This window comes from Cyanistes caeruleus, chromosome 9 (assembly GCF_971803275.1).
Source record: "Cyanistes caeruleus chromosome 9, bCyaCae1.hap1.1, whole genome shotgun sequence".
In the NCBI taxonomy this organism is placed as follows: domain Eukaryota; kingdom Metazoa; phylum Chordata; class Aves; order Passeriformes; family Paridae; genus Cyanistes; species Cyanistes caeruleus.
The window spans coordinates 10,857,611-10,885,026 of NC_141709.1; the positions used below are offsets into that span (position 1 = coordinate 10,857,611).

Consider the following 27,416-nt stretch of genomic DNA (forward strand, 5'->3'; position numbering starts at 1 on the left):
GTTATTTAGCAATATTAATTTCAGTAGTGTAATGTGAATTGCTTAAAACTACCATCGCCCTGAAAGCAGGATTACAAACACCTATTTATTCAGGTGGTTAATCTACAATCTCCTGTGTGTTAGTGTGCTTGTTGTGTGCCCCAGAATGGCCTGTCTAGCTTAGAAGTGTGCAGAGAACAGTTTGAGGGGTACTGTGAGTTCCTGTAGGTGGGAATGACAAGAACAGGGAGGAGAGAAAATCAACTTCCAAGTTGGTGAACAATTTGCAAATTAAAGATACATATTCTGAGGCACAGGAGAGTGATGCTGTAAATAATGTTTTTACTTTTGATTTGGATTCCAGATTTAAATACGTGCTTTGATTTTAGATGTACAAGATATTTTATTTTAAATACACAGTTTATCACTTCATGTTTCTTATGAGCAGTGTTTTAATTTCTGCTGTACTTTTATGAGGCCATCTCAATGCTGTTTTCATTTTTCTTATATATAGGAATTACTGAAAATGTGTGATGGGAATATTGCCTTTTTGGTACAGCATCATGCCTTTCAGTCTGCCAGTGGCTGTAAAGGATTTAGCAGTATGTCTCAGCGTAGTAAAGAAATGTAGTGGGGCTCAATTATTCCTTCTGCAGCCCTACTTTTAAGTCTGGTCAATGTTTACAGCATTCTGCAGCTCTTGATTTTCCTGCAACACATGTCCAAGAAGTCCTTACTGTCAGTTCAAATAAAGAGTTTTTTTGAATTTTATATGTTTTTTCTTAGGCTCCTCTTTCTCTGCAGTGAAACACCAGCATGTAAATTTGATTAAAAATTGATTACAACTTAGGTTTAGGAAATTTTTGAAGCACTGTAAGCCATATTGGGTATATACTTCTAGTTTTACATGTTAGATTTAAGGTTTTATTTGTGTCAGATGATTGAGATGAAGTATACTTTTCTTCAAATTATCTTCCATCTAGAATTATTTTCAGTGAAGCTGAAACCAATGTTTATGATTGATGATAACTATTAGAAAAATATTTATATATTTACTTTTGCTAGCATGATAAAGCTGCTGAAGAGACTAGAAGTCTTTGTTAATGAGAACTAGGGTTATGGTGAGCTACAGGAATTAAAGACTGCAGTTTTTTAGAATAAACTGTGATATATTGCAATGGAAGTATTTTTATTACAAAAGAAATTCAGTTAGTGATGTGGCTTCATTAAGCCTTCCTCATTAGAGCAGTCTGATCTGATTGGCTCTGGGATTTCTCCACAAGCATCCTGGCATTAAGTTACCACTAGTGATAATGATTTGATTTGGTTCTGTGCTAGTCACTGTGTTGGCAAGGGGTAGAGCATCTGTGCAGAGAGACAAATATTCTGATGTTCAGGGTTTTTTTTCCCTCATCTTTTCTTCTCTGCCCCCCAGATCAGAAGTTTTTGGTAGTAAAAATGTTGCACTTGATTATTAAGTTTAACTAAATCTAGGGTAGAAGCTAATGGATATTCATATTCTGTTCTCTGTAGGGATGAACAATGACAACTTAGCAGTCTTCAGCTCTGCAGGGCTTTACAAATCAGCTGGTACATGCAGTGAACTTCCTGCTCAATCATTTTTCTGTCACAGTAATATAATTTCATCCTGACCAAGCCAGTGACCAGCAAGAAGATGATGTTAGTTTGAGTGCTTGTTAAAACACTGCTGGTTTCTCCCCTTCCAAACAGCCATTAGTTTTGGTCCTAGAGGACTTACACTTTCATGCTGTGGAAAAAAGACATCAGCAAGAACACTTCTAATTACATGCTTATTAGTTGCTTGTTTTCAGCAAATGGGAGAAGGAATCTTCTGTGGTTTTTTATGAGTTTTGTCCAGGATGTGCAATTTAAGGTTATTAAAATCCCATATGTTTAAAGGCCTTAGAAAAATTCATCATTTGAAGTTCAAACTCCCTTTAAAACTATGTTAACTGTAGGTTTTATGAGTAAAATACAGATGTGAATGTTGGTTGTAACTTCCTTGTGACTGGGAGATTTGGCTTCTGCACGGACAATCACTCTTAAAATATTGCTCCTGTTGTTAATTAGTTCTTCCTTGCGAGTTTCAGAAAATGAGCCTTGTTTCCTAGAGACAGTGTGATAAAGCACAGCAATTGCAAGAATTGTGATTGATATGATGCCCAGGCCACAGTTTGGGAGAAATCTGAATTTTCAATAAAAATGCCTGTAGTTTAGATTTTGAGTATCCTCATATAACTGATATGTGCATGGCTTCAGCTTTTGAAAGGCTTTTCCCCTGGATTTTTTGACTGAAAAGAACTTTAAATACAGTTTTGTGTGAATTCTTTCAGACTGCGTCAAAAGAACTGGGTTTGCTCAGGGGATGGCTTCGCCTTTATAAGTGGTTTCTGGTGGTCTTCCAATTCCTGTCTTTGGTGGCTTGCAGTGGCTTGACAAGAAGTTCACTGAGGTCAAGTGAGGAGGCTTAGGGAAGCTTTGCAGTACAACTCTTTAAGTGATTTCTACAAAATTCATCCCAGAAATCTTTTTGTAAGTCTTGTGTTTGTTTCATGATGCCAGTGGTGTTAACACCACTTAAGTGTTAATATACAATATTCTGGAACAGTTTTAGCATTTTGTGAGTACTTTATATTGTTCTGAACCAGGAAAAAAAAAATTGTTTTCCCTAATTGATAAAAGGTTTCTTTTACTGATGAGTCATTACTGAAAATTTGCATTAGTAAGAAACATTGTGTACACTTAACTCTATAACTTATAGTTCACAAGTGCTTTGAGGGGAGTTTGGTTTACCTTGTGGTGTAATGAAGCCAGTTAGATTTAGCAGGTGTGGGTCTTAAAGAGTAGGGGGATAGCAATGATGCCTTAAATGCCCCGTTAATGTTTGGATGCTGTCATGGAAAAGGGGTCAGAAATCAACTATTTAGAAAATTAGTGCACCAGTTTTGGTTTTCAGTGAAATGTAAGTTAACCAAGTGGTGCCTTCTACCTGGATGGTTGTTATGTGAAATGCAGATGGTCAGAAAGGTTCACAGGTACCTGATGTATTTTTCAGAACTTTGCCAAGAATATTTTTGCAATTCTTCAATCAGTTAAAGCCAGAGAAGAAGGCCGAGCACCTGAGCAAAGACCTGCACCAAACACAGCACCAACGGTAAGATCAGTGTTTGTCTGAACACGAAGGCTGGGACACCAGAAGTGAGAGTACAAGGTCTTCTCAGTATTACATACACAACTTGTTTTGGTTTACTTCTGAAAAATGCACATTTTTCAAGCATAACTTCACAGCAATTCTTTGACTTAAGTTGCATTTATTGATATTTAAAGGATTTACTATATTAGTTCAATATGCTCTTTTTACTGAGAGATTAAACTGCTAGTGCCAGCTTCTGCATCTATCAAGCATTAGCCACATGCTGCATCTATTTGCAAAAAATATATTCGATGAGAGTACTGCCATTTCAGATTAAATGTTTTGCTGCTTTTCTGACAGATAGGGTAGCAAATGTTTAAGAATCTGGAGCATGACTCATGAGTGGGAACAGCTCGAACCAGCTTTCTTTTGCCTGTAATAAACCAGGACAGACTTAGAGCTGCATTGTTTACTTCTATATAAGTATTAGACAGGATTTGTTTAGAATTGTGTTGTTTACTATTGTGTTCTATTAAACCTAATAAATCTTTGAACATGGTTATAGTATGCTCTAAAAGCTGTTTAATCATACTGTGTTTTGTTTTTGCTGCTACTGCATTTAACAAAGAATTAAATTTAAATAGCAAGATGACTGCTATTTACAATATGTAAATATTTGATTTGTGTTGAATTTCTTAAATTATGCATGGCATTATTCAAATGTCCCACTCAGAATAGGTGTGAATACATAAGTAAGCCATACATATAAAGGATTGAATTGGTATTGAGTGTGCCTCTAGATTGGTGCTTTTAAAAAACTTCTTTTCCAGAATGCATCTCCTCCTCAAAATTTGTTTTTATTTATTTTATTTGACAAAATTTTATCTTAATCAGACTGACAAGGGAAATTTTGTGTGGCTGAAGCCTTAATCATAAATTGTCAGTTTATGCTTTTTTCCTCGCTAATTCTTTAGGTATAACAACAGCTCAGTAGAGACTTTAGTAGTAATTCGTTACTGTTTGTTATTTTAGTTTTGCCTCAGGTTATTCTCTTTGCATTCAGTACTAAACTCTGTTTCTGTAAGACTATAAGTGGATATTGAATGGAAACATCAGAAGTTTTCAAATGCATTGAAACTCCTATGAAAATTAACTGGTTTTATACTCTTGAGTAGTTATAAGTAACTCTTCATGAAATTCAAAAACCATCAAATACCTTTTAGTATGTTTTACAAATGTTATTTAACCTGTTTTAGGATCCCACTTTACGAAATAAGCAACCTATTCCAGCTGCCTACAACAGATATGATCAGGAAAGGTTTAAAGGCAAAGAGGGTAAGTTGATTGCAATGCTTTTCTCTAAAGAAAAAAAACCTGATAACCAAAACTGACAAGTCATAAAGCTCATACTAGAGGATTTTCTCTGCTATTATTTCATAAACTTATGAAAAGACAGAAAAAGAGCCATAACTATGCCTAAAGATAGCTTTCCAAGTAATAAAATCCAAAAGTATTATTTCATAGAAATGATTTCTACCTCTTAAGAAGCAAACTGAAAGCTTAAAGCCAGAACTTCTTTGGGGAGAAGTAATTTGTTTGGGGAGGGTCCTATGCAATTAATAAAAAACACAAATGCAAGGACAACTGTCAGGTGCATAACATGTAATAGGTTCCCTATCTTCAATCACAGTTACTCTAAAAGTTGCCTCCAGTAGTTCCAAGTAAATATTGTCTAGTTGTATCTATTTAAATGAAAAAGAAACTGGGAACAGCAGTGTAAAACACAAGCGTCCTTCTGGAGAGGGGATGGAAACAATTACAGTATTGAACAATTCTCACCAGTTTTAAAACATGGTGAACATTGAACTTGAGTGATGATTTGTCTTTCAAATGTAATTTTTCTCCTGTCCCCATTGCTTTTTTTTAATCTTGTTTTTAGCACAAGTTCAGTTACTTCACTTTCATGTCTTGCTTTGGTTTTATTTTGCAGTCTTGTGTTTCTTCTGCTTGGATGGTTTTGTGCTTATTGCAGAAAATCATGCAAATTTTGTTACACTTCTGAATTGCCTCTTCCTCCCAGTTCTCAAACAAAATAATTTTCCTCTTTAATGAAACTTCTCATGTTTTTAAGGGCTTAATGTTTTTAATAGCTTTCTATTCTGGCTGCAAGGACTTCTATCCTGCTAAATGCCATTTTAAACTGTAGGTGAGCAATTCAGCTTGCATTTTTTTAGAATATTTGGCTTTGTCCAAGTTATTACCATTTTTTTGTCCAGGGAAACTGTAGCAAACTCATCTCTGAAATGATTTAAATAAATAATAATAAAAAAAGTTTTGTAAAGATGCATTTACATGTGAATACATTCTTTATCTTTATGGGGGTGTTTGTGTATGAAACTTCTTATGGGAAATTTGGTCAGATATTGTGTTATATACTCTTGAAGTCTATTCCCTGTTGGCCTCAATATACTTATATTTCAGTGCAGTGGTCTTATTTACTATTGCTCATTGTCAATTGCATGGTGGGATGGAGAAAATAGCTAAAGCAGGATGCTTGGTAGCTTTTTCAGCATTGAAAAATAATCTAAAGTAGTTTCCATGAAGATTGAATTGTTACAAGAAAAGCCAAGGAAATTTGTGAAAGGAACAAAAAATACAAAGCTAAACCAATCCTCTCATGAATATTTTTACTAGTCCTTGCTCAGTCTCCTCCTGTTAATATCTTAAACCTTCAAAACTCATCTATCTGTCAAGTTGTTTTTCCTTTAATACCATTTCTTGTTAAGATTTAAAAGTAGTAAATATCTAAACTGGACAGTGTGAAATTAAAAAGGCAGAGCAAGAAATTAATGGTCAAGTGTAACAGTTCAAATATACCAAAATTCATTGTGGTCTCATTTACAAGAAGCTCAGGTACAGGGATGGTACTAGGGTACTGGGAGGTCTGAGTGTTCCTAGCTGCCAAATGACAGGTCAGGAGCCCTGCAGACAATATCTGTCCTTAACAGGCGGGTGGATTTTTTGTCTTTTACCGCGTGTGGTTCAGGAGGGAACAGGTAATAACAAGTTTTGCATGGCAGGAAAGAGGAACCCAGAAGAGTTTGTGGAGGAGCTCATGAGTGTGAGCTTAGTGTAGAAACTTCTGAGCAAAAAGCGGAGACGAGATCAGGTAACTGACAGGGAAAAAAAGTTTGTCTGTAATTAACAACGGTGAAAAATCCATTTCAATCATTTTAAGAATGTGGTGTTGGAGTTTCTCTTGGTGCTGAAATGGGATTGACTGGACTGCAGCAATTGTTCCAGTTCAAAGATTACTTTGTGATGTGGTCCTATTCTATCTGCCTAACTCACTGTCACACTCCATTCTAGGGTATGTTCATCTGCCTTAACTTTCTTAACTTTATATTTGGTGTAGTCACACGAAGTTAATTTTGTATTTCCGCTTTCTAAGTATATTTAAAGAAATACATAGGTTAAGAATATTAAGTTAACTAAGTGTAGGGTAGCATTGGAAATAAAAATGAGGTGTTGGAAAGTATTTTAAATATGAGATTGACTTGTGAAAGGAAGTGGTACATCACATGGAAGTTACATAGAATTATTAATTAACATCTGGATTTCTTAGGAGAGGACCTAGAGATATTTGAGATCTTCTTTGGCTTCAAATTAATTTCAGAAAATAGCAAATATCTCATTTACTTCTAGGGTATTCTATTGTAAAACTTTTAAATTGTAATCTAACAGGAACTCTGAGTACAGGTGGTTTTCCTGTCATAATTAGTCACTAATGCACTGATAATGTCATTTGCTTAAAACTGAATGATGCACATCATTTGCAGTTCTGTCACAAGTGAACTCATTCCTTATGGGATTTTTAATTTAGTTGCCCTCAAAATGAAGCTGTGACTCCCAAATATTCAGTGTAGAAGTGAGACTACTAGCAGAAATAGTCATAAATAAAAATAAAATAAGGCATTTTTTTTTCATTAAACTTTTTTTACAATAAGTCTAGTAAGAATTTGGAATTACATATTTATGGAAAGGTTGTGGTATTGGGACTTTTGGGAAAGAATTCTGAAGGAAAAGAAAGATAATTAAGTTCAAAGGGTAATAACTTGCAGTCTTTATGCCATTGTATCCATAGTTATTTAGTAATGGTGGATAACACCTACAATAAAGTTGAATCCTACAGATTACTGCCATTCTGAAGGGTATCCACACCTTGACCTCTATGGCTGCCTGTGGTTGGCTACAAATTGTGGAAGGCAGGGTGGTGTGATGCTTATTATAATAGGGGCAGTGGAGGGTTTGGCTAAAGATTAAAACAAAGCCAAAAGGCAATGTCTCTATGCTTTTTTCTTTGTATCTCACCTGTTTACTCTTTCCTCATAGGTATTGAAATCTTAGGAGGGATTCACAGTAGTCTTCTTCTAGTTGCAGCAGGGTTGTGGAATATTGCCAATATTCTGTTTTGTATGATACTACAGTATTTAAAGTTTGGGCAGCAAAAAGGTGAACTGTTGGGTTTTTTTTGAATATTTGTGTGCTTTAATAGAGTTTTTCCATTAGCTGCCTTGTCCTTAGCATAAGAAGTTCAAAGCTTGTAGTGCTAAGAGAGTATATTTAGGAATTTTAACATGTATTAAGTAAACTCTTGAGTTGCAGCCAAATTTCTCTTCTTCTTGTGATGGATCATTATTTCTGATGTGGTATATCAGGATGCCTCTCTGGTAGTCCAGCTGAAAATGTTTGTGCCAGATGGGACAGGCTTTGCTGCTACAGTGGTTTAATAGTCAGTGTGAGGGGATGGTAATTGTGCTGTTCTTGAAGAGCAAACAATGAGTGGAATTGCTCAGCAGCCCAGGGGGCAAGGCTTGGTCACCTTTTGTCCAGTGAAGGTCTTGTTCCTGCACCTTTGGTCAGGCAGAACAGAGAAACCCTTTCTTTGATGTTCTTCAAGTTCTGTGATGTATTAGAATGTTGTCTGCAGTAGGAATTGCATATCCTGGATTATTTCCACATGGAAAGGGGAAGAACATGTTGCTTGGCAGTGCACCCATCCTGCCCAACTGTTTTTGAGGTGAGGTGGTGAATTGCTTGTAATCACTTTCCTTTGGTGCTATTTCCTCCAAGTTGCTTTGGTTTCTTTCATGCAGGCTGTTAGTGATGGTATCTTCTCTTGAACAACACAGAGTTCCATCCTGTGCTAAACATCCTCTGCTTTTACCTTGGTAGTCCCAGTCCTTTCCTTCATATTACTCGCTTGAGTGGTTTTTTTAATACTTTATTAATGTGCATCTTTACAATTGGGGATATTTTTTTAAACTGCAGTTTATCATATTTTCTTGAGCAACATAATTTTAAAATCTTTTCCAGCTCAAATGCCATTTGATGCTTTAGGAGCTTATTTTGTGTCTTCTCCTGCGTGCCTTAGTGTTTGATATTTAAATATACGTTATTGATATATATGTTTTGGATGCTATACCTTGTTTTCCCCCCATTTTCTTGGGTGGCTTTACCTCAGAAGATCTTTTTCACATGCTTGTTTGTTCTGTAATTTCAAAGTGTACAGTAGTGTTGGGATGGTAGTCTTGAAGATGTAACATTTTTGTGACCCACTGAGTGCATCTCTTAAGTATCGATGGCAAAGTCAAGTTTCCCTGTGCTGCTCCAAGGTTAGGTGTTTAAGGCTTATTCCAGAAGTGTTCCTGTTTTTCTCAAGGTTTCAACATAGTAGAAGCCAATTGTTACTACTCCCCACAAAATAAAGCAAAAAAACCCCAAAACCTCCACCAATATTCAGACCTATTTAGTGTAAATCAGAGAGTCTTGCTGTGTGATTTCAGCCAGTAATGGTGACAAGAATATTCTTGACTTTGTTCAAGTGTTTCCTTCAGGAAAGTTTACTGTTGACTTTCTGCTATTGTCATTTTATGTTTTATTTATAACTTTATTGGATTTTCAGACACAGCTGCCATTTTCCAGAAGTTGGTCTGGCTTTCAGTTAGTCCTAAGTGCTAAGCCCAGGGAACAGCAGACTGTAAAGTTATTATATTTGAGGTGATTCTGGACCATAACATTTTGATGCTCTCTCATAGACATTGTTATAAGAAAGTTTCTTTATAAAGCATTTCTCATTATAAGTTGTTTTAAATTGTGTGATATCCTTCTACACAGGGAGAATAGAAGTGGTAGCAGGAGATAGAAGGTTCTGAAGTTTTACTGGTCAGACTTAGTTTGACCTGTTAAACTTTTATTTATTGCATTCACTTTAAAATGTATGTGATTCTTCCTTTTTTTCCCTAACAGAATATTTGCAAGAGATGCACATTAGGAAAAAGAATGTGGTCTATCTGTATTTTCTGGCTTGGTGTGACCAACCACTTAGAAAACTTTCAGCACTGTACATTCACTTCTATTCTGGAAAACAAGCATAAATCGCTTTTCATTGTGAGAAATTTTAGATGTTGGTGTTAATTACTGGTAAGATTATTACAGAGCTGTTATATATGAACTGTAAAGTAAATTATGAATTTGTAAAGTAATTAGTGTAGCTTGGAAACTTATGTGTGGAACTTTTACTTGTTAGGGCACAATACTATAAAGGAGTGCTCAGTAAACTCTCATTCAGAGTGACATTTGGTGTCAGGGATTAAATTACTGAGGCTGTGAAGTGAGGTATTGGATCATTTCCAGGCAGTCTGCAGTGTTGCTTTCTGGGGCCTGAAGAGTATACACCTGAAAAAAGAAGTGGTTATTCAGTTTTACTTATCCACAGTTCAAACCAAGTCTTTAACCTGAGCTCTTCAGTGTCTGAGTCTTGCTCCATTGTTCTGTCTTTATTTCCCTTGACTTCCTTCCAGAAATTCAGGTTGATTTGAGTCTTTTTCAAGCTTTTATTCTTTTGGTAATGTATCAGAGCTCAAGTTTGTTCAATTGGATGACTTGAGCTACAAAAGGTGCAGAATCAAAGTGCAGAGTGACCTAGATGGATGGTAGCAGTGGCTTTAAGCAAATGGAAGGCATTCTGAGCTTTAATACTTATGAGCAAAGAAATGGAACATGCACCTAAATGCTGATGGAAAATCAGTCCAAAAAGCTGATGCATTAGGGTGCATATTTTCATTTGCATGTCTAATTATTTTACGTAAAGAAAAGTCACTCAGATTGATGCATGGGTAATGTATGGACTGGAGTTTATCTGTCTCTACCACTTTGGCCCGTGCCAGGAATGGGTCACACCCCAGGAGCAGGGTGACCTGAGGTGCCACTAGAGCACTTACTCTACGGCTTTTTGGCTGTCAGTCTGGACTCTGAGAAGGCAAGGATGAGAGGGAGGTCTTTTGCATGGGATAACAGAGGATTTATTGCTCTGAGGAATCTTGGGGGCAAAAGAAAATGCAAGCATGCAACAGCTGAAATATGGAGGTGGTTCAAAGGGAGGGTACAAAGCATCAGCTAATTGGAGATATCCTGGGGAGGGGTAAAAGGCAGGGTTCATAAAATCATTGTCCAATGAGGGAAGTGGCGGGGAGGGGAGGGGGGGGGAATTGGGTCACATGGATTAGTCAAATGTTGAAATTTAGGGAATTTCCAAAGTGGAATTCCAAGCATGTGGTGGGCTTAAGGTACCCCCCCGACAGGGGACTTGGGGTAGACTGACAACTTGGGGTGGGAGGGTAATTTGGACCAAACCATCAACTTGGGCAATAACAGAACATACCATTAACAAGAAGCACAGTGCAACACATGGGGATGCTAGAAAGGTAACTAGTGATGAACCACACTGGAAATGTTTATGATTCTTTTACCAGTCTTTGGGCCACAGAAATGAGGAACTGTGACCACAGTACATGCAGTGACTGAAGAAGCAAAAAAACCAAACTGGTGATAGGTTATGTTTTTGAAGCATTAAAGTTGTTTATTCAGTTCTAGTTATTATGTTTAGTCTCTCAGGATGTAGTTTTAAGGCATCTCTTTGTTTGTGTTTTTAACAGTACATATATTTCTAAAATCTGACTATATTTGGCAAATAAAAGGTTGCAGTACAGTTTTTCATGACAAAATTATTGTTTGGCTTTGCTTGCATTCTTTAGTCCTTAGTGTTAGACCTGTGATTGAAGCGTTTAATATGAATTGCCCTTTGCCTAAAGGAAATGTAGGTTATAACTTTGTAGTAATTATACTGAAAATTCACTGTATATTGAATCCCCTCAAGTTTTTTAATAGTTGTTCTGCATCTAATTCTAAGCTTAAAAACAAGGGTCTGAAGTCTTACCATCGTGGTACCTTTATTTATGAGGCTCTTTTTTTCTTAAATAACCTTTTCTTAATAGGCGGTTTATCACTTTAGCTGCTTCTGCTACCAGCAGTGAAGCTGGAATTTTGAAGCTGGAGGTATATACTGATTCTTGGTCAACTATTACCTTTTCATCTCAATGCTGGTGCATGACTCAGTAGCACAGGCTGGAGCTGCTTTGGGAGGGAGGGAAGAGGTGCTTGCTTTTGTGTTCTTGGAGGGTGTGGCGCAGCATTTGTGCTGAGGGCATGGCCCAGGGGCTCCCAGACTCTCTCTTCTGCTCTTCTTACTATGGCCTGTGATTCCTCTTGTATCCAGGTCTACTTTTGAGCAGCTGTATCAGGGTCAGACTCTGGCCTTGGAGAATAATCTGGAAGCAGTGCTTTTGGTTTCTAGCCTGGTCCTTGAATATCTTTTATAGCAACCTGGCTGACACCGTCAGCAATTTTTGAAGTGGGAATGAAACTGGAATTGTGGAGTCCCTGATGTGGAAACATTTGTTTCCTGCTTTGCCCAGGCTGTGCACAGTGAGTGGAGCTAAGGGTGCTGCTGGATGTGCCCAAGTATACAAACTATTGGGACCTTATAAAATGATACAGACATGCCAGGGGCAGGAGTCTTGATTCTGTTTATTTCTGTAAGAGAAGTGATTGGCTGGCAGGCACAGTTTCACATGGTGCATGTGAGAGGATCAAATCAATAAACCTGTGTTCTGAGAAATGTATCAGTGCTGTTACTGCTTCAGGAGAGTTTGCTATGGACCTCTGGAAGCTGAAGATGCTTAACTCTAATTCACCAGTTGCTTGACAGTTTGAGGCAGAAAATTGGAGAGCTGGTGGGCAGTTTGGGAGGCTGTTTCTTCTACTGATCCCACCCTACTGCAGACGGCAGAGCATGGGCCCTGCAATAGCTCTTGTAGAGGCTGCAGCAACTGTCTGCAAGAATGCATGTGGGTACCTACACTGACCATTTAACAAGTCTTACATTTGAATTATTGCAGAAAGCTACTATGCCATTATTTGCTAATTATCAGAACTGTTTTATTTGCTACCTGAGTAGCTTCTGAATACTACTGGGACCCCTGTGTAGCTACTGGGAACATTCATCAGGCAGGAAACTGGAGTTTGCTGGAGGCAGGAAGTGGCTTTTCATCCAAGTTATTTACATCTTCTGCTAGAAAGAAGGGTCAGGACAAGGCTGGAAGCAGGAAGCTGATAAGCACCAGAGCTGCGGTTTGTGGCTCTCCTGGCTCATTAAATGAACCAGGAAAGATTTCATGAGAGATTTGGGAAGACTTTTGCAGAAGGTGAAGCCAGTGGCAGTTGAGCAGAGATTTGTTCCCTGCCAGGTGCCTCTCTCCTTTGATTTACTTTCTAGCTGTGATGCTGGCTCTATGGGCCTTTATTCCCTTTGCAATGCTGATGGAGACATGGAACAAACATTGAGAACTAATTACAAAGTCAGGATTTGTGCTGAGAGGAAAGAAGCCACAGCAGGCCAGGCACAACAGAGGATGGTGCTGTGCTGGTCTTGCTATGGGGTGTCTGTATTCTTTGGAAAGACCATCTAACCAAAACAGTTGGAAATGCTATATGTCACAGGCATGAGGATCCCCTAATAGGTCAGTTTGGAAAGATAGAGGTTCTCCTGGTGGTGATGTTATGAAATTCACAAACAATTATTAGCCTAGATTAGATGCCTCTGATTTATGTCACTCCAAGTGATCAAAAGCATCCCTTCAATTTAGGGAGTTCCACCAAGTACTCTACAAGGCTTCAGACACCACCTGAAATATTAACATGCTCCCTGACCTGCAGCAGTGACCTATATAGTCACAGAACAAACTGTTCTTCATGGAAGTGTTTGTGTAGTCACACCTTGACCATCCTCAGCTCAAGTTCAGTGGTGTGACCTCTGAGCGAAGACTCAAGGCATAGTTATAGCTTGTGGTTGAGGGGAAAGGTGGGAAGGCATGTCAATTTATAAAGGGAGGCTAGGCTGCTTTCTTTGCATTTTTTTGGTTGTTTTTTTTTTGTTTGTTTTTTTTAAGTAGGAAGGACTGGATTCATATTTGTCTCTACCTGCATTTTACTTTCTCACAATCATATCTGTCGTTCAGAAATGTTAAATCTGGCAGAAGGGGAGGGGTGGCCTTGAGAAGTGAAGCCGAAGATTTGGAACTGAGCTGATTGTAAAACAAAACATGGTCAGTGACGCTGGGCATCTTGACTTGGTAGTGAGTGGCAGGTCTGGTGGCATAGTTGAGGGAGTGAGGGGGAAAAGGTGAAAAGGTGAAACTGTTCAGTAAGTAGATAGCTGTCTCTGTGATGAGGTGAGTATGATAAGTTCCAACACTGGAGTATCTTTTTTCGGCACTGTGGAGTTCTTAAGTCTGTGAAACTTTTCAGCCTTCTTTCATTTGAGTGTCTGATGATCCTCATCTAAGGAAGGAAGGATGAGCAGCCACAGGTGTTTCCCAAAGCATGTGCATTGCTTTCATTGTTGTCTGGGTTTCAGGTTAAGTTAATTTACTCATGATGAGAACAAGAAGCTCTAACAGTTTTGAACATTAAATATTTTTCTTGGACTTTTTTTAGGTTTGGGTAGGAGCCATGCTTTAGTTCTGCCTTATTTCTTTGTCTATCATGATTTTGTGCTGGTGCACAAAATGAAGGGGGCATAAGAAATGACAAAAATGTACCAGTCCCAAGTAGCAGTTTTCTGCACAGCATCAGTTACCTTTACCCAAGTCTAGCTGAAATAGCCCAAAAGTTGCTTAGATGTAGACAAATGCTTGTTTATCATGGTTTGAGTGATGATTATCATGCCATTTTAGGTAGGAATTGTTTGGATGCTTGGGTGATGGGGTCAGTTGATGGTAGATGCATGAGGCTAGGGAATTTACAAACTGTAAAAGGTTTTCTGGTGAGTCCTGGTGGAGCTATTCAGGAGATTACTTTGATCTTAAAGGGCTGAGACAGGGAAGGAGTATTCAAAAGCAAATAGGCTACTAACTGCAGGTTTAGTCATTGGGCAGTTGCAGGCTGCTGGCACTTAGCATAAATTCAGTCGAATTAAAACTAATTAAAAAACCTACCTCAAGAACTTCCCTTTTTATTGCTTTTAATATGGTATTGTGTATTTATGCAGATTCTGTCCTCTGTATCATATGACAATGATGATGTTGCGCTTCAGCACACCAGAAGTGAATTTATCAAGTATAATTGTTATAAATAGCTCACCACAATCGGGTTGGTCAATCAATAAGGCAATTTATTAATTTGTCAATAAAGGACGAGCAAGTAGTGCTGGGGACAGAGGGAGTCTCTGCTCCACCAACACGCCCACTTTACCCCTGGTCACTGGCTCTTTCATAGGCAGTTTCTTGTTGGGCTGTGTCAAGCCTTCTGTGCTGGGGTAGAAGTCCAGGCAAGCCCGAACATGTTGGCTATCTCCCAAGCAGCAGTGGCTGGAAGCCCCCACCAGTTCTGGACAAAGATCCAACATGTGGCCAGCTTGTACTCTTAGCAAGCAGGTAACAGCAGTAACAAGTTTTCACATGTTCACACAAGCCCGCTGTCTCTTTATACATGGAGAGTGGGTACAATTCATAATTAAAGCAATTACATACATGGCAAAAATACATAACAGCAAAAGCTACCAATTCACAGCAAAGGGATTTAAACAAAAATAATGAAATCATTGTATTTTCCTTTGTCTCATGTCCATGTTTTACTTTAAGATCAGTATTCCTGTTTATACTGATCCCATGGTGTGTTTCCATAATGACACGAATCTCTATGTAGCATCTCACATAATGACCACACTTTTATAGTTGTCATGTAAATTGGTTTTTTAGATATATTTTCCCATTAATACAAGTTGAATATGTTGCATTATAACATATTCTGGGAATATGAATGGGGCTCCTCAGTCTCGTAGTGAGAATTTCTGAGACTGCATGCAAGTTTTAACATAATCTCACAAAGATTTAGGTTTATAGCCTTTCTCTGAAGTGCTTTCAATTATTCAGAAGGAATAAGCTTCCATAATAAGCAGGAAAAGCTTGCTCTGGTTACAGAAAGCAGCAAAATCAAACTGACCTCTGTCTAAAGAAAGCAGATTTCCTAGTGGCTACCCAAGTTTTGTACTGGGAACAGAACCTAGCAGCAGCAGCAGCAGCAAGATGTGTTCTTTTACAAAATAACTGTAGAGAAATCTCCGGTGTTGTCCATTTAGACATAAAATGCTACGTTCACAAGGATTTACAGAAGGCTTCTTTTTCTTTGCAGAAACGGAAGGCTTCAAGATTGATACCATGGGCACTTACCATGGGATGACTCTGAAGTCTGTGACGGTGAGTGTAAAGTTTTGCTTAAATATGTTCTATAGACATGATTGTAAACATATATGCAATATATGTTTAGAGATAGAGATACCTTGTCTTCCTGACTTAGGCTCCAGAAGGTTACATAGGCTAGGTAACAATTGGTGAACATTCTTGTCTATGTAAATACAAAATGTGTTTTGTTTGATCTGATTGTTCTAGAGGTCTGTGCCCCAGGGATTTGTTTGCAGTAAAAAGGTGTGCCGGGAAGGCTTCTTGACATGCAGCTTTTTTCTGTTATACTTAACATATCCAGGTTTTTACTGATCATAGGTGTATCTGGAAAGGCCATAAGTGATCATAATCATAACTGATAAAACTATACTCAGAAAACTGAAGTAGTAAACCCGAGTTTTGGAGTATTGCTCTGTTTCCCATTCACCATTTAATAAAATAAAATTTTTTGGTGGTGGAAGGGTTTGACCTCAGCATTACTGTTAAAGCTTTCTAGCCTGGTGAGATGGACTTCAGTTGTATGACTGTACAATGCTGTCAGCTGGAATTGAACCATTCACAGATGAGAAAGAGAGACTCTCAAAAAGATTCCCTTTTCTTGCTTTGGCCAATGTTTGTCTGCTTTTGTGGAAGTGAGTTGCATGCTCTCAAATAAATGCTGTTTTGATCTGCTGGTAAGTATAACAGATGCTACAAAACTGCTGTAGTTCTCTCATTCAGGTTTTTGCCAGCTGCATACCTATGTAAATGTGATGAATAGACAGCACTAAACACTCTCCTAAAACCATGCACTACTTCTAGCTTGCACTTCTCATTTGAACATAAAATAGGATCTTGAATAGAAATTTCTGAAAAACATTCAAAGGTTGTTTTTTTTAAATGAAAGTCCTTTCCCAAATCTTTCATTTTTAACTCCTCTTGACTTAGGATAGTGTAAAAAAAAATAAAAATGGAAGGGAATATTTAAGGAAAGAATCTATTTAGCAGTAAGTAGTGTAATTTCTAGATGAATTCAGAAATTGATAGGATGAAGAAAAAAGATAACCTGTTATGTCTGAAGATTTGTTCTCAAACTTTGCATTTTGGGCTGCTTTATGAGGAGCCAAAGTGTTGTTATACCAAATCCAGGTTTCTATGAAATAGCGTATCTGCTTCAAGAGGTAGTGATTAGAAATGGGTTAATAAATAGATTCTGTTTAAATTGCTCTGTGGGGAGAAAAAAGACAGGAGAAAGAAAAAAAGCAAGATTATACTAAAGCAGAAATGTTGAAATGTTTTAAGCTTAATCAGTGTAAAATCTGTAAAAGTGAAGGGATGTACAGTAACTCTAAAATTATTTTTTTTTTTTAAGGTCATAAAAGGTTGGGGGTTTTTTTAAGAGTTTTGAGGTTATTAAACTGTCCTTGTTGGTTTCTTCCATTTAGGAAGAAAATATAATACGTATTAAGTTACAAGTAAACCTTTTTTTAACATAAACCAGAATTTTTTGAAATAACTGTTTAAGAGTGCATGACTGCACATAAAGCATTATCTGGTATCATAAGAAATATTAAAACTCCATCTGTCACTTAGCTTTTGTCTAAGAAAGAACTGATGAGGCATTTCTGGAGCCTTATTTCCACACTATTAAAGAGGTGCCCTCAATATTTAGCTCATTCATAAATTGCAGTGACATCCTAGCTTTGTGTTTCAGATGGGGGAGAAATAATCGGTTAATTATGTTAATCTGTTTTTGTCTAAACTTTGTCATAGTGATGAACCACAGAATTCTAACTCTTAATATTAGATTGTATTTTTGTGGAGAATAGTTAATCTCCTGCCACTTGGCAAGTTTCATATTTTGCTTGTACTCGAGGTTTCTTGTGGTTTATTAGGGCTTTTTTATGCTACACAAAATTAGGGAGGAAATGGGAAAGTAATTGCTTCCCCTAGGTGTTTAATGTGAAAGTATATTATACTCATTGGCTAAATCATAGGAATATGGAGCATAGCATTGGAATTCATTCCGCCTGCATGAGCTCATCTGCTGTCCTCATAGTATTGGTTTAATCCCTGTAGGAACTCATCAAACATTTCAAAGGAATTAGAGTGCTAGCTCCTAGTTAGTGACTCTATTCAAACTTCAGACCTCTGATTTCCAGATGGATGCTCACATTTGAAAGCTTCTTTTTATATGCCATTGTTCTCCTTGACATGATGGCTACTCCATTTTTTTCTGTGGTGTTTGCTTCCATTAATGTATTTCTGGAGTGTGGTCAGATTCCCTTAAAACTTACAGTTGTTACCTCCAGTGTAAAGAGATCCACTGTTTGGAGTTGCACAACTGTTTCTCTTACAGAATTTGTAAAAAGTTTCTTGTTTTGTGTTATATTCCTTACATTTGCACTCTGCCTTATTGTAATTCTCTGTAATGATTTTTATGAAATGTGCACAACTTCAGTTTTGTGTATGTTCTTGCTGAAATGTGAGCTGTCCTAGATGCTTGTTCTTTTTAACAGCAAAACAAAAACTTCATCTTGACTGCTTTCTTTTCATCAGTGATGTTGGAAATTTTCTTAGCATTCAGAATTTGTGCCAGAGCAGATGGTGAATGGTGGGCTTTTTCTGAAGTAATGTCAGCTAAAATAACTTGTGCTGCTGGCAGTTCTTCCCTGTAACAGGGTTTTTGCTTGATTGCCACCCTATCTCTTAGGAAAAACTTATTTATTTATTGAATTTTTATTGTGAAGGCATGATCTCATTATTCTGGACCTGGAATTGTTTATAGGCATTTTCCCCAGAAATATTTTTAGGTTTTTTTTTCCTTTTTTTAATACCTGTGGCACGTTCTATTTGCCTGGTTTGATGGTGTTTTGGAAAATTATTAAGTAAGCTCGTTATCGTAGCTCTTGCTGTCTGGTTCCCCAGCAGTTCATGTAGCGAACCATTCAGCATGACTTTTCAAAACCTGCAGGTCTCCCTGCAGGCTTCATTTCCAAGCATAATCCCCAGTGTAGCAGAACAACTTCTGTTCTTTTACCTAGGAAAGTTTGGTGTTTGAGGTGGATCAATCTTCGTTGAGAAGTATGTTTGTATTTCTGTACCACACAGGTAATGCTGAGAGAGAATCTCAAGCTGATACTCTCAACATTTTTTGTTGTGTAAATTTGACGTGTTTGTGGCTTTAGTCTCCCACTTTTCTAAAGTATAATGTTAACTTGGAGGCCAGTGTCATCTGGTGGAAGCCTAGAAGGTGGGTCTTACCTTTTACTTACAATGAAATTGAATTTTGGACTATTCATTTGTGTAACTAGGCTATGTGAATCATTTAACTGTTAGTGTAGCTCAAGATGCAAAGATCAGACCAGACCAGTTACCTGCACCTAGGGCAGCATAGGAAGAAGTTGCTTGTTCTGTGAGCACCTGATAAAGCTGGCTGTGGGCAACTTGCGAGCTAAACTCTTCCAAGCTGAGGGCATGCTTTGTATTGACTGTGTGCACTTGCAAACACTTGTTTATCCATTGCAGTAATAGTAGTGGTGATGCTGGTTTTATTCATCTTTGTGCTTTTATCCTGGAGTTCTCATGGCTTTAATACAGAAGAAATAGCATGAAAGGCTGTGGAGTTCCGTAGGTTCATTTCCCCCAAGTTCTGAGCGCCCTTGGCCAATCAGGAGCTATGATTCAGGGTGCTGGAAACTTGTGTTCAAGTGAACAAGAACTGCATAGCACTGCAGTAGGCCCTTGTAGAAGTTATTTTTTTGTCTTTCCTAATTGCTGGAAAGCTCTCATGTTTTCAACTTGGGGTTTCTTTTAGCATTCAGGGCTGCTGAAGCTTGGGAGCTTCTTCCTTTGTCTTTGGTTTTTGCTGCTAGTAATGGAATGTGTTATGGATCATCTACACACATAAGCAGCCAGAACTACTGTTGGCATTTCTTTCTTTTCCTGTTCAGTAAACAGGTAGGTGCAAGAGCTCTTCTAGGATTGAGCTGATGGCCGTCCCAGAGTGTCTGGAGCTATGTCTGGATGATCAGTGTAGTTATTGTGGACTTCACTGGAGGCACTTATAACAAATTCAAATGCAATTTTCTGTGGTGTATTCAAACTTTGTAAGTAAGAAATTCTGTGTAAATTTTCAGTGCTTCTGAGTTGAGTGATATTTTTCCTCCGAACTGACAAAACATCTCTCTTACCATTGTACGCTGCCAGGCTTTACAGCAATCTCTGGGTAAAAGTGCCCTGAGTAAACATATGAATATATCAATAATTAAAGAAAATGCATTACATTTCATTTACAACAAGTACATTTCATAATCCTAACAGAAGCCAAGTAATTAAAAAGGAGTCCCTATATAAACCAGAGTACAAGCAGGTCTAATTTCAGAACTGGAGACTGGTTCAGCACCCCTAAGGTCAACACCATTTTTCGGTCAGTATCAGGTTTGGGGAATTAATTAATCAAAGGATGTTACTGTTATTGCCCTCAAAATCTTTTGAGCTGGGTAGAATCTCTGTAATTTTTTTTTTTTTTTTTTTAACTGAGAGGTTGTTTAACCACCTCTGGTGTATTTTCAAAGGAATAGTGTGTAGTATAAACAAACAGGATTACTAAATTACGGCACTTTACAGACTGAGCCATTGGAGAGGGAGCATTTGGGGCAGAAAAAATTAACATGGTGTGTGCCTGTATTTTATATGAAAGACTTAAGAAAATTGATATGCTTCTGTGTGAGTAGGTAAATCTACGGGATCCTATATGTCAATCAATCACAATTGATTGTGAGGCATTTGTGATTCAGTGCCAAAATTCAAAATGACTGTTTTGAAGCATATCGTGGAGTTGGATGTTGTCTCTCAGTGGTCAGATAAATAGTACTTTAAAAAAGAAATAAAACATAATACATCTTTAGTATGAGATATGGAAGAGAGATACCTACTTATCCACATCAGCATTTTTCTGTGTCATGTCCTAATCTCATTAAAGTGTTGAACAATGGGATTGAGGGAGGAGTCAGCAAAACAATGGACTCTTTGAAATGTTAGAAACAGGCTCTGAAGTGCCTTATAATTTTTGTGCAGCCTGTGCATAAGGTGGTCATTATTCCCAATGTGAGTGCAACACCAGCCTGCCTACACCCCCACTCCCATCTGCAGGCTGAGCAGCATACTGTGAATTCTCTCTGTGCATTCTGTTCAGTTTTTAACCAGCAAGAGGAGGAAAACTGTAATAGTATAGAATCATGAAGTTACGTAGATTTGCACAGAGGGCAGATGTTTTTTCCATAGATGATACTTGAGGTAGATAATTGTTTCTACTGGGATTGCAAATTATTTTTCACCGTAAGTATACTTCTCTATAACTAATTCAGACATACTCATGAGGTCCTTGGTCCATTAGCGTTAAGGGCCAGGACATGACCATGAAATCAAAAAATCCTTTAGCTGGAGAAATTGATATTTCTTCAGAATAGTCTGCCAACAACCTTACACTCCTCTGGAGTAGCTGAGAAGAAGACTTTGTGTATCTGTATTACTTTAATGAGAGTGGATAAAATGCAAGTTTCCTACGAGCTATTACTGTATTTTATATTTAAGGCCCACACGACAGTTTCAGTGGTTGGCATTTCGTTGCCTCAGTTGTATTTCAAATATTCAACTGCTTTCCTTAAAGAGTTTTAGTGTAACTAGTGAAGCTGATACAGACCAAGAAAAATCACATACAAATGCTGCTTTCAAGAAAATGTTAGGTTGAACAATGGTGAACTCGTTTTCTTTGCGATTGTAAATCGTGTACATTTGTGCCAAGATATCTGACTGTTGTACTGCATTACACAATAGAACTGCCTGTTTTGTTCCATGTAATAGGTTTTATGTTGAGGCTAAGAACTGCAAATTCAAGTAAAGACAGGGATGTTGTATAATCAGTCATGCCTCAGGGAGTTAGGCATTGCTGTGTGGCACCAGTGTGCTGCTGAACAAGAGGGAGCAAGACCTGGAGCTGTGCAGCTTTGTCCCTGAATGAGTGTGCCTGGAGTTACCGCCATGTGTAAAACTCAACTGTGTCAGTACTGAGTGTGTTTGTGGCATGTCTGGCAGATCCTTGAGTGGTTTGAATGGAGGAGTGCCAAACATGAGAACCCAAAGCATTTCCAAGTATACATTCAATTAGAGCTTTAGAGATCCAGGAAGCTTTACTTAAAAATGCTTGAGAGCTTCAGACATGCTTGGTATGAGTTCTGAGATGACCTCCTAGACCTGTCTTGATCCAAAGCTGCATGACAGGAGTGTATTTGCCTGCCCTAGGGGTATCACCTGAGAAACTCATCTGCTGTGCACTAGGACTGGGATCCCTTATGAATGTTTCAGGAGTCACTCTCATTTGGAAGCATAGCCTCAAATAAAACTGTGTAGGACATTTTGTGTTCTTTGAGTTAGATGTCCACCTTTACTTGAGTCCTGTATAGGATTCTGCTTAGATTCATTTGTATTTCACAGGTCTTTGGGTTTGTGTGTATTCAAAGTTTTATAGGGTGCTGCTCAGTGATACTAGCTTAACCTGAGCTACAGATTTTTATACTTTATCCTAATAGTTCTGAACAGTCAGACATCATGCACTGCACAAGCTTATTTTAAACAACTGGGTCAACACCTTTCCCTCTACAAATTATCTCCAAACATCTAATGAATGTCTAATAGCTGCATCTTCACCTGACTCTTCTGGGGAAAGAACAACTCTGCTGTTATGTAGGGTTGTAATTTATTCATAGCTGCTGAAGGTGTTGTAAAGTTCTTGCAGACCCAGTAGAAATGAGCGTGTGTCAGATGGAGGATCAAAAAATAATGCACTTTAACATACCTTTTTCTCCCTGCAGGTTATGGGTAGCCATCCTCTTGTCTCAGAATTCACGTTTTAACAAAGTTTGGAAGGCTTCTAGCACACTTTGCAATTCATGATACAGTAATTAAGTCAAAATTACAATTAAAGAATTTAATGATCATCTGAGTAATTAATGTAGCTGATGTGAGAGAACTGAGTCAAGATTTCCTTCTCAGGTCAGTTTTTGAGATTATATCATTGTCTGTCACTAGAGGACACGAAATAGAAGCATGGGTTCAATCACAACAGCCGAGGTTTTTATCCCAAGGAGGCAGAAGCCTTTATTTCACTGTTTTCAGACCCTTTTATGAAGTATTCCAATACAGGTTAACATGATTGGTAAAAGGAGCAGCACCTCTCTTGTCCCATTGGTGGAATAAGAGAAAAACACATTAAGAACATCTGTGCATCACTGTTTTGGGAACCAAAACCCTATTTACAAAACAGTCCTTGAGAGAGAAAAGTTTCTCAAAAGACTTTTCCTTGGGAAACAGATCAGCCACTGACATGCTGAAAACTCTATCAGGCTCAGAAAATCATGTCCACAATTGTCATTAGGCCCTTTGACACTTTACTGCTTAGCTGTTTGCTTGTAATAGAGTAAGGCAATAAATTGCCTTACTCTATTACAAGAATTCATTATTTGTGGAAGCAAATTTTCTGCTTTTTGTGGTTGGAGTACTTGCTTGTACCTGATTTAGTTATCATAGTCGTACCTCCTTCTGAGCTTGAAGTTGGATAGCTTGTTACCTTAGCAATATCCATAGGAACTGCCTCAGAGCCCAGGCTTATGTACATCTTACTCATGCTACTTACTACTACTTGAGTTAAGCCAGAGCACGCTCTCCTTTATGATTTGTTTAGAACTTTTTTTATACATTCTGTCCTTAGTCCTTTTTGTTGCCCTGTTTGAACCCACATAAGGACTGTTGTTTCAATTTGTGGACCTTGTTCTGGTGTTGTTCTTTTAAAGGTCCGCTTCCTTTCCTTTTTTCTTGCAGTTGTGCATTTATTTTGTTGTTTAGTTGAGGGTTTTTTCCCCCCTTCTATTGAATTCTTTCAGTATGTGGCTGGAAGTGTGTGATACCAGAGGGTATATCAATGTGGCAGGTTTTGTTTGTAGGTACACAGTTATTACAGTAGTGTGGCATGGGCAGGTGTTCTTTAGTTCTTCAGTCAGAATATGTACAATAAAAGGTAGTCTTTTCAAAGCACATTAAACCTGCAGAGCTCAGAACTGAGGTAAAGCTTTAGAGGCAGATGATGAAATTGATTAAATGCTGAGGCAAGAGCCCTGGTTTTTAGTCTTTTGAGGGATGGATTATAAGTGATGTCATTGGGCACTATTTCCAGGTAGTGCAGCATAACTAATGAGAAGATCCAGTTACAGTAGCAAAATAGTACATATTTTTAAGCTTTTTTGGAAGTTCTTTCTTGCACCATTTAAGAAGGTAGTTGATTAAGAATGACTATATTTAGGTCTGAAAATATGTGAGATTTTAGTGTTCCTTCTAAATCCAGGTGTTAACCTGCCTCTGTCTTATGCAGTCACACTGTTGCTGTTGAATCAGCATCCTCACTTTTAAGGTATCTGTAGGCAAAGTCCTGATTTACTCAGGTTTGCTCCAGGTGTTTCTGGATAACAGTCTGTTCAGTGCAGGCTTTCTTCTTAAGTAAATGATTATAAAGGCCATATAATGAACTCTGCATTAGTTACAGCTCACTCTCCTGGAATTTGGGCAGTACTGATCGTTCCTTCTGGAGTATACCTGTGACTGTGAGCTGCTGAGCCACCATCTGGAGCTGGATTTGTGTTTACACTGAGCAATATGCTATTGCAGACACCACTTGCATCACTGCTGCTGCAGGGGTGGGTCGTTGCTCTTTATTCATCTCAAACTCACTCATCTGAGTTGATGGGGAGATGAGTGTGTATGCAAGTGCAAGTAGGCAGGTACTGAATGGTGCACTGGCTGGTTTAATTCTCATTCATCACTTTCTTTGTTCCCAAAAGCCTTATGGGATTTTCTGGAGATTTTTGGTTTGGTATTTTTCTAAGTAACATGACCCTCATGCAAATGGAACTTTTAACATTGAAGAAGGTGATCTGGTAAAAATAAATCTGGTTCCTTACCTTTGTGAATCAATAAATGTGTAGCCTGAATGGAAATTTCTTTGAAAGACACACATTTTGATTTTCTTTTAAACTGTACAAGGCTAATCTTGGATCTATGCATCTGTAGTATTTAACTATTTCAAATGATGAAGGTTTGTCCAATATAATTAAAATGTCAAATTTATCTAAGGGAGTTGGTAAAAAAGAAAGAAAAGAAAGAAGTTTATAAATAACTTTGAGAATAACTGTGTTTTTTACAAATACATCATTTAATTAGCTGACCTATTTTTATAAACAACCCAGACCCCAAGTGGGAATGAGTTATAGAAGTTTTATTGAGAACAAAACAAAATCAGCAAAGCAAAAGGGACAGTGCTGCGAGCACGACAAAATGCCAGAGGCTCATGCACAAAATGGTGGGTTCACCTTTTATACCCCTGATACTGCATCACCTTTATGCATATTTATTTTTGGTTTTACAGTGTCTTGCCCCACGTCAGTCTTTTTGGTGCCAACATAGTTTTGTCACTGTGGTCATCAGGGTTATTGGATGAAGTTTTGCTCCCCTTGAGGTCATGTCTCAAAAATGTGGCTAGCAACAGTCTATCCCAGATAAACTCATAAACCCACATTACAACACACGATACCGTATTATCCTTGTGAAATCCAATTTCACAACTAGGCTATTGTAACAATATTAGCCACTTTCTAACATATATTATTATCTTAATATTATAATATCAATTCACATAATACTTTGTGAAAGGCAATTCCCACTAGCTTGTTTCTCACACCTATAAAAGTGTTGGTTAGACATTCTACAACATGAACATTAACAAAACATGTTTTTATTTCATCTTACAGTTCCGTTGCATTTGGCACATTAAGGTTTAGGAAGTCCAACTATTCAGCTGATTTGCTGCTTTAAGAAATTTAGGATGTATTTTTGGAATTTAAATCTCTTCATTTCTGCCTCTCCATAAAGATATATATGTGGGTTTTGTGCATGAGCAACATACATGCTTTTAAAATTCAGTTCAAGTGTGAAGGAAAACTTGGTGTGACTAAGCAAAGTGACATAGTGATGTGATAAGTTTGCTTGTAGTTAACTGTCAGTCTACTGGCTGTAAATTCATAGTACTTTAAATTTAGAATATTGTTTAAAAAATCTAGTTTTCTTCATATAAATTATGGGTTTTGTCTCTTTAATTGCCTCTCTTCCTCCAAGTGAGGTGGGTGTCTCCTCATGCCCTCCCTTCACCTGGAGAGAAGTGCAGCTACTGAATTACAGATATGTAATTTTGGGCGGATTGGTGCTGCCATTTTGAGGAGACCCAGAGAAAGCACTGCCTGCCTTTCGCTCCCTGGGAGCAGTAATTCAAGGGTTTAATTTCCCTGGCCAGCAATATTCATAGAAGTTGACAAAGGCAATAACTTTTCTCCGTGTTTTATTGATATTGGGAAGTAGTTTCAAGCCATACTGTGGGAGAAGGGAGGGAATGTTACTAAAGTAGACTGAGAAGATCTGTATTTCCTGAGGTGGAGAAAAAACCAGCTCTGCTTTTGCTTTAGCACAGGAGACTTGAGGGTGCATTATGCAGCACTATCCATCAGCCCTACTTCCCAGTTACCTTTGGAGCAGTTGGTGTAAATCAGGCAAACAGATTTACATATAACTAAAATGAAAATGGAATACAGTCATAATTAAAGCAGATAACGTGCCTGATCAGTTGTGTTTTATCATGATTGCTAACTAAAACAAAAGACTTGTAGATAGAGAGGCCTTTATAATGCCTTAAGACAAATATTTTGCAGCTAATAATACCTAGAGTATATTATAACATACAGAACATGCACAGCTACCTCATATGGATCTATAAAAGCTATTCTGTTTTAGGGTGATGTTGTGTGCTGTAGCAAACAATAATTTTTATAGTAGCTTTCACTTGTATAATTATGTCTGGAAAATAATGTAAAGAAAAACTTCCAAAAATATCTGGACATTAACAGCAGGTGATATTCAGATTAAAGTAGTAAAATGCATGTTAAAATCCTAAATGGATTTTAATGCTGTCTTAGAAATTAAAATCTAAAGGGACTCTGAACTGCCTGAATGCTGGCTCAGATTTCAAAGGTGAAGCTTTATTAAGTAAATGAACTTCCTTGTTCATAGCTGAAATATTCTGAAAACTCTGCTGGTTTGTTGCAGCTCCCATTCAGAATAATGGAAGTGCCTAATCAGGCAGTGTGCTTAGCTAAATATTTCATACAGGTAGCTTGCGTATTTGTGTTACTGTACTGCACAACAAAACCACAGATTCAGTATGTCTCTTATATTCCTTCCTATCACCATTATCTTCAGACTTATCAGAGAAGCTCATGCTATTTCCTTCACCCTTGAGAAAATAAAACATCTGCCCCACCCATCAGGTTTTAATTTTCTTATGGACAGAATTAATTTAGCTTCCTTCTGGGGAATGTGGTGGGAGAGGAAACTGGCCAAGCCTGTTTGAGCCAAAGTCAGTCTTTCGTTTCAAGGAGAAAAAAGAAAAAGAGGGGGTAGGAGGGGGAAAAATCATAAGCTATGAACACTCTTTAGTTATGCTACATTTATTAAGTATCAATCCTTTTCTATGCATTTTACCATAGTTTAAATATGTCTTCACTAAA

General features: G+C 37.8%; 1 protein-coding gene across 2 annotated transcripts in view; it reads left to right on the forward strand.

Annotated features, from left to right (window-relative positions):
• CDC73 (cell division cycle 73) overlaps window positions 1-27,416 on the forward strand; it is a 109,775-nt gene that overhangs the window by 18,710 nt on the left and 63,649 nt on the right. For both annotated transcript variants that reach the window (XM_086842906.1, XM_023931866.2), the window contains 3 exons: window positions 3,056-3,154; window positions 4,390-4,468; window positions 15,725-15,789. In XM_086842906.1, coding sequence (XP_086699032.1) covers window positions 3,056-3,154; window positions 4,390-4,468; window positions 15,725-15,789 — 243 coding nt within the window. The remainder of the gene's footprint in view (window positions 1-3,055; window positions 3,155-4,389; window positions 4,469-15,724; window positions 15,790-27,416) is intronic.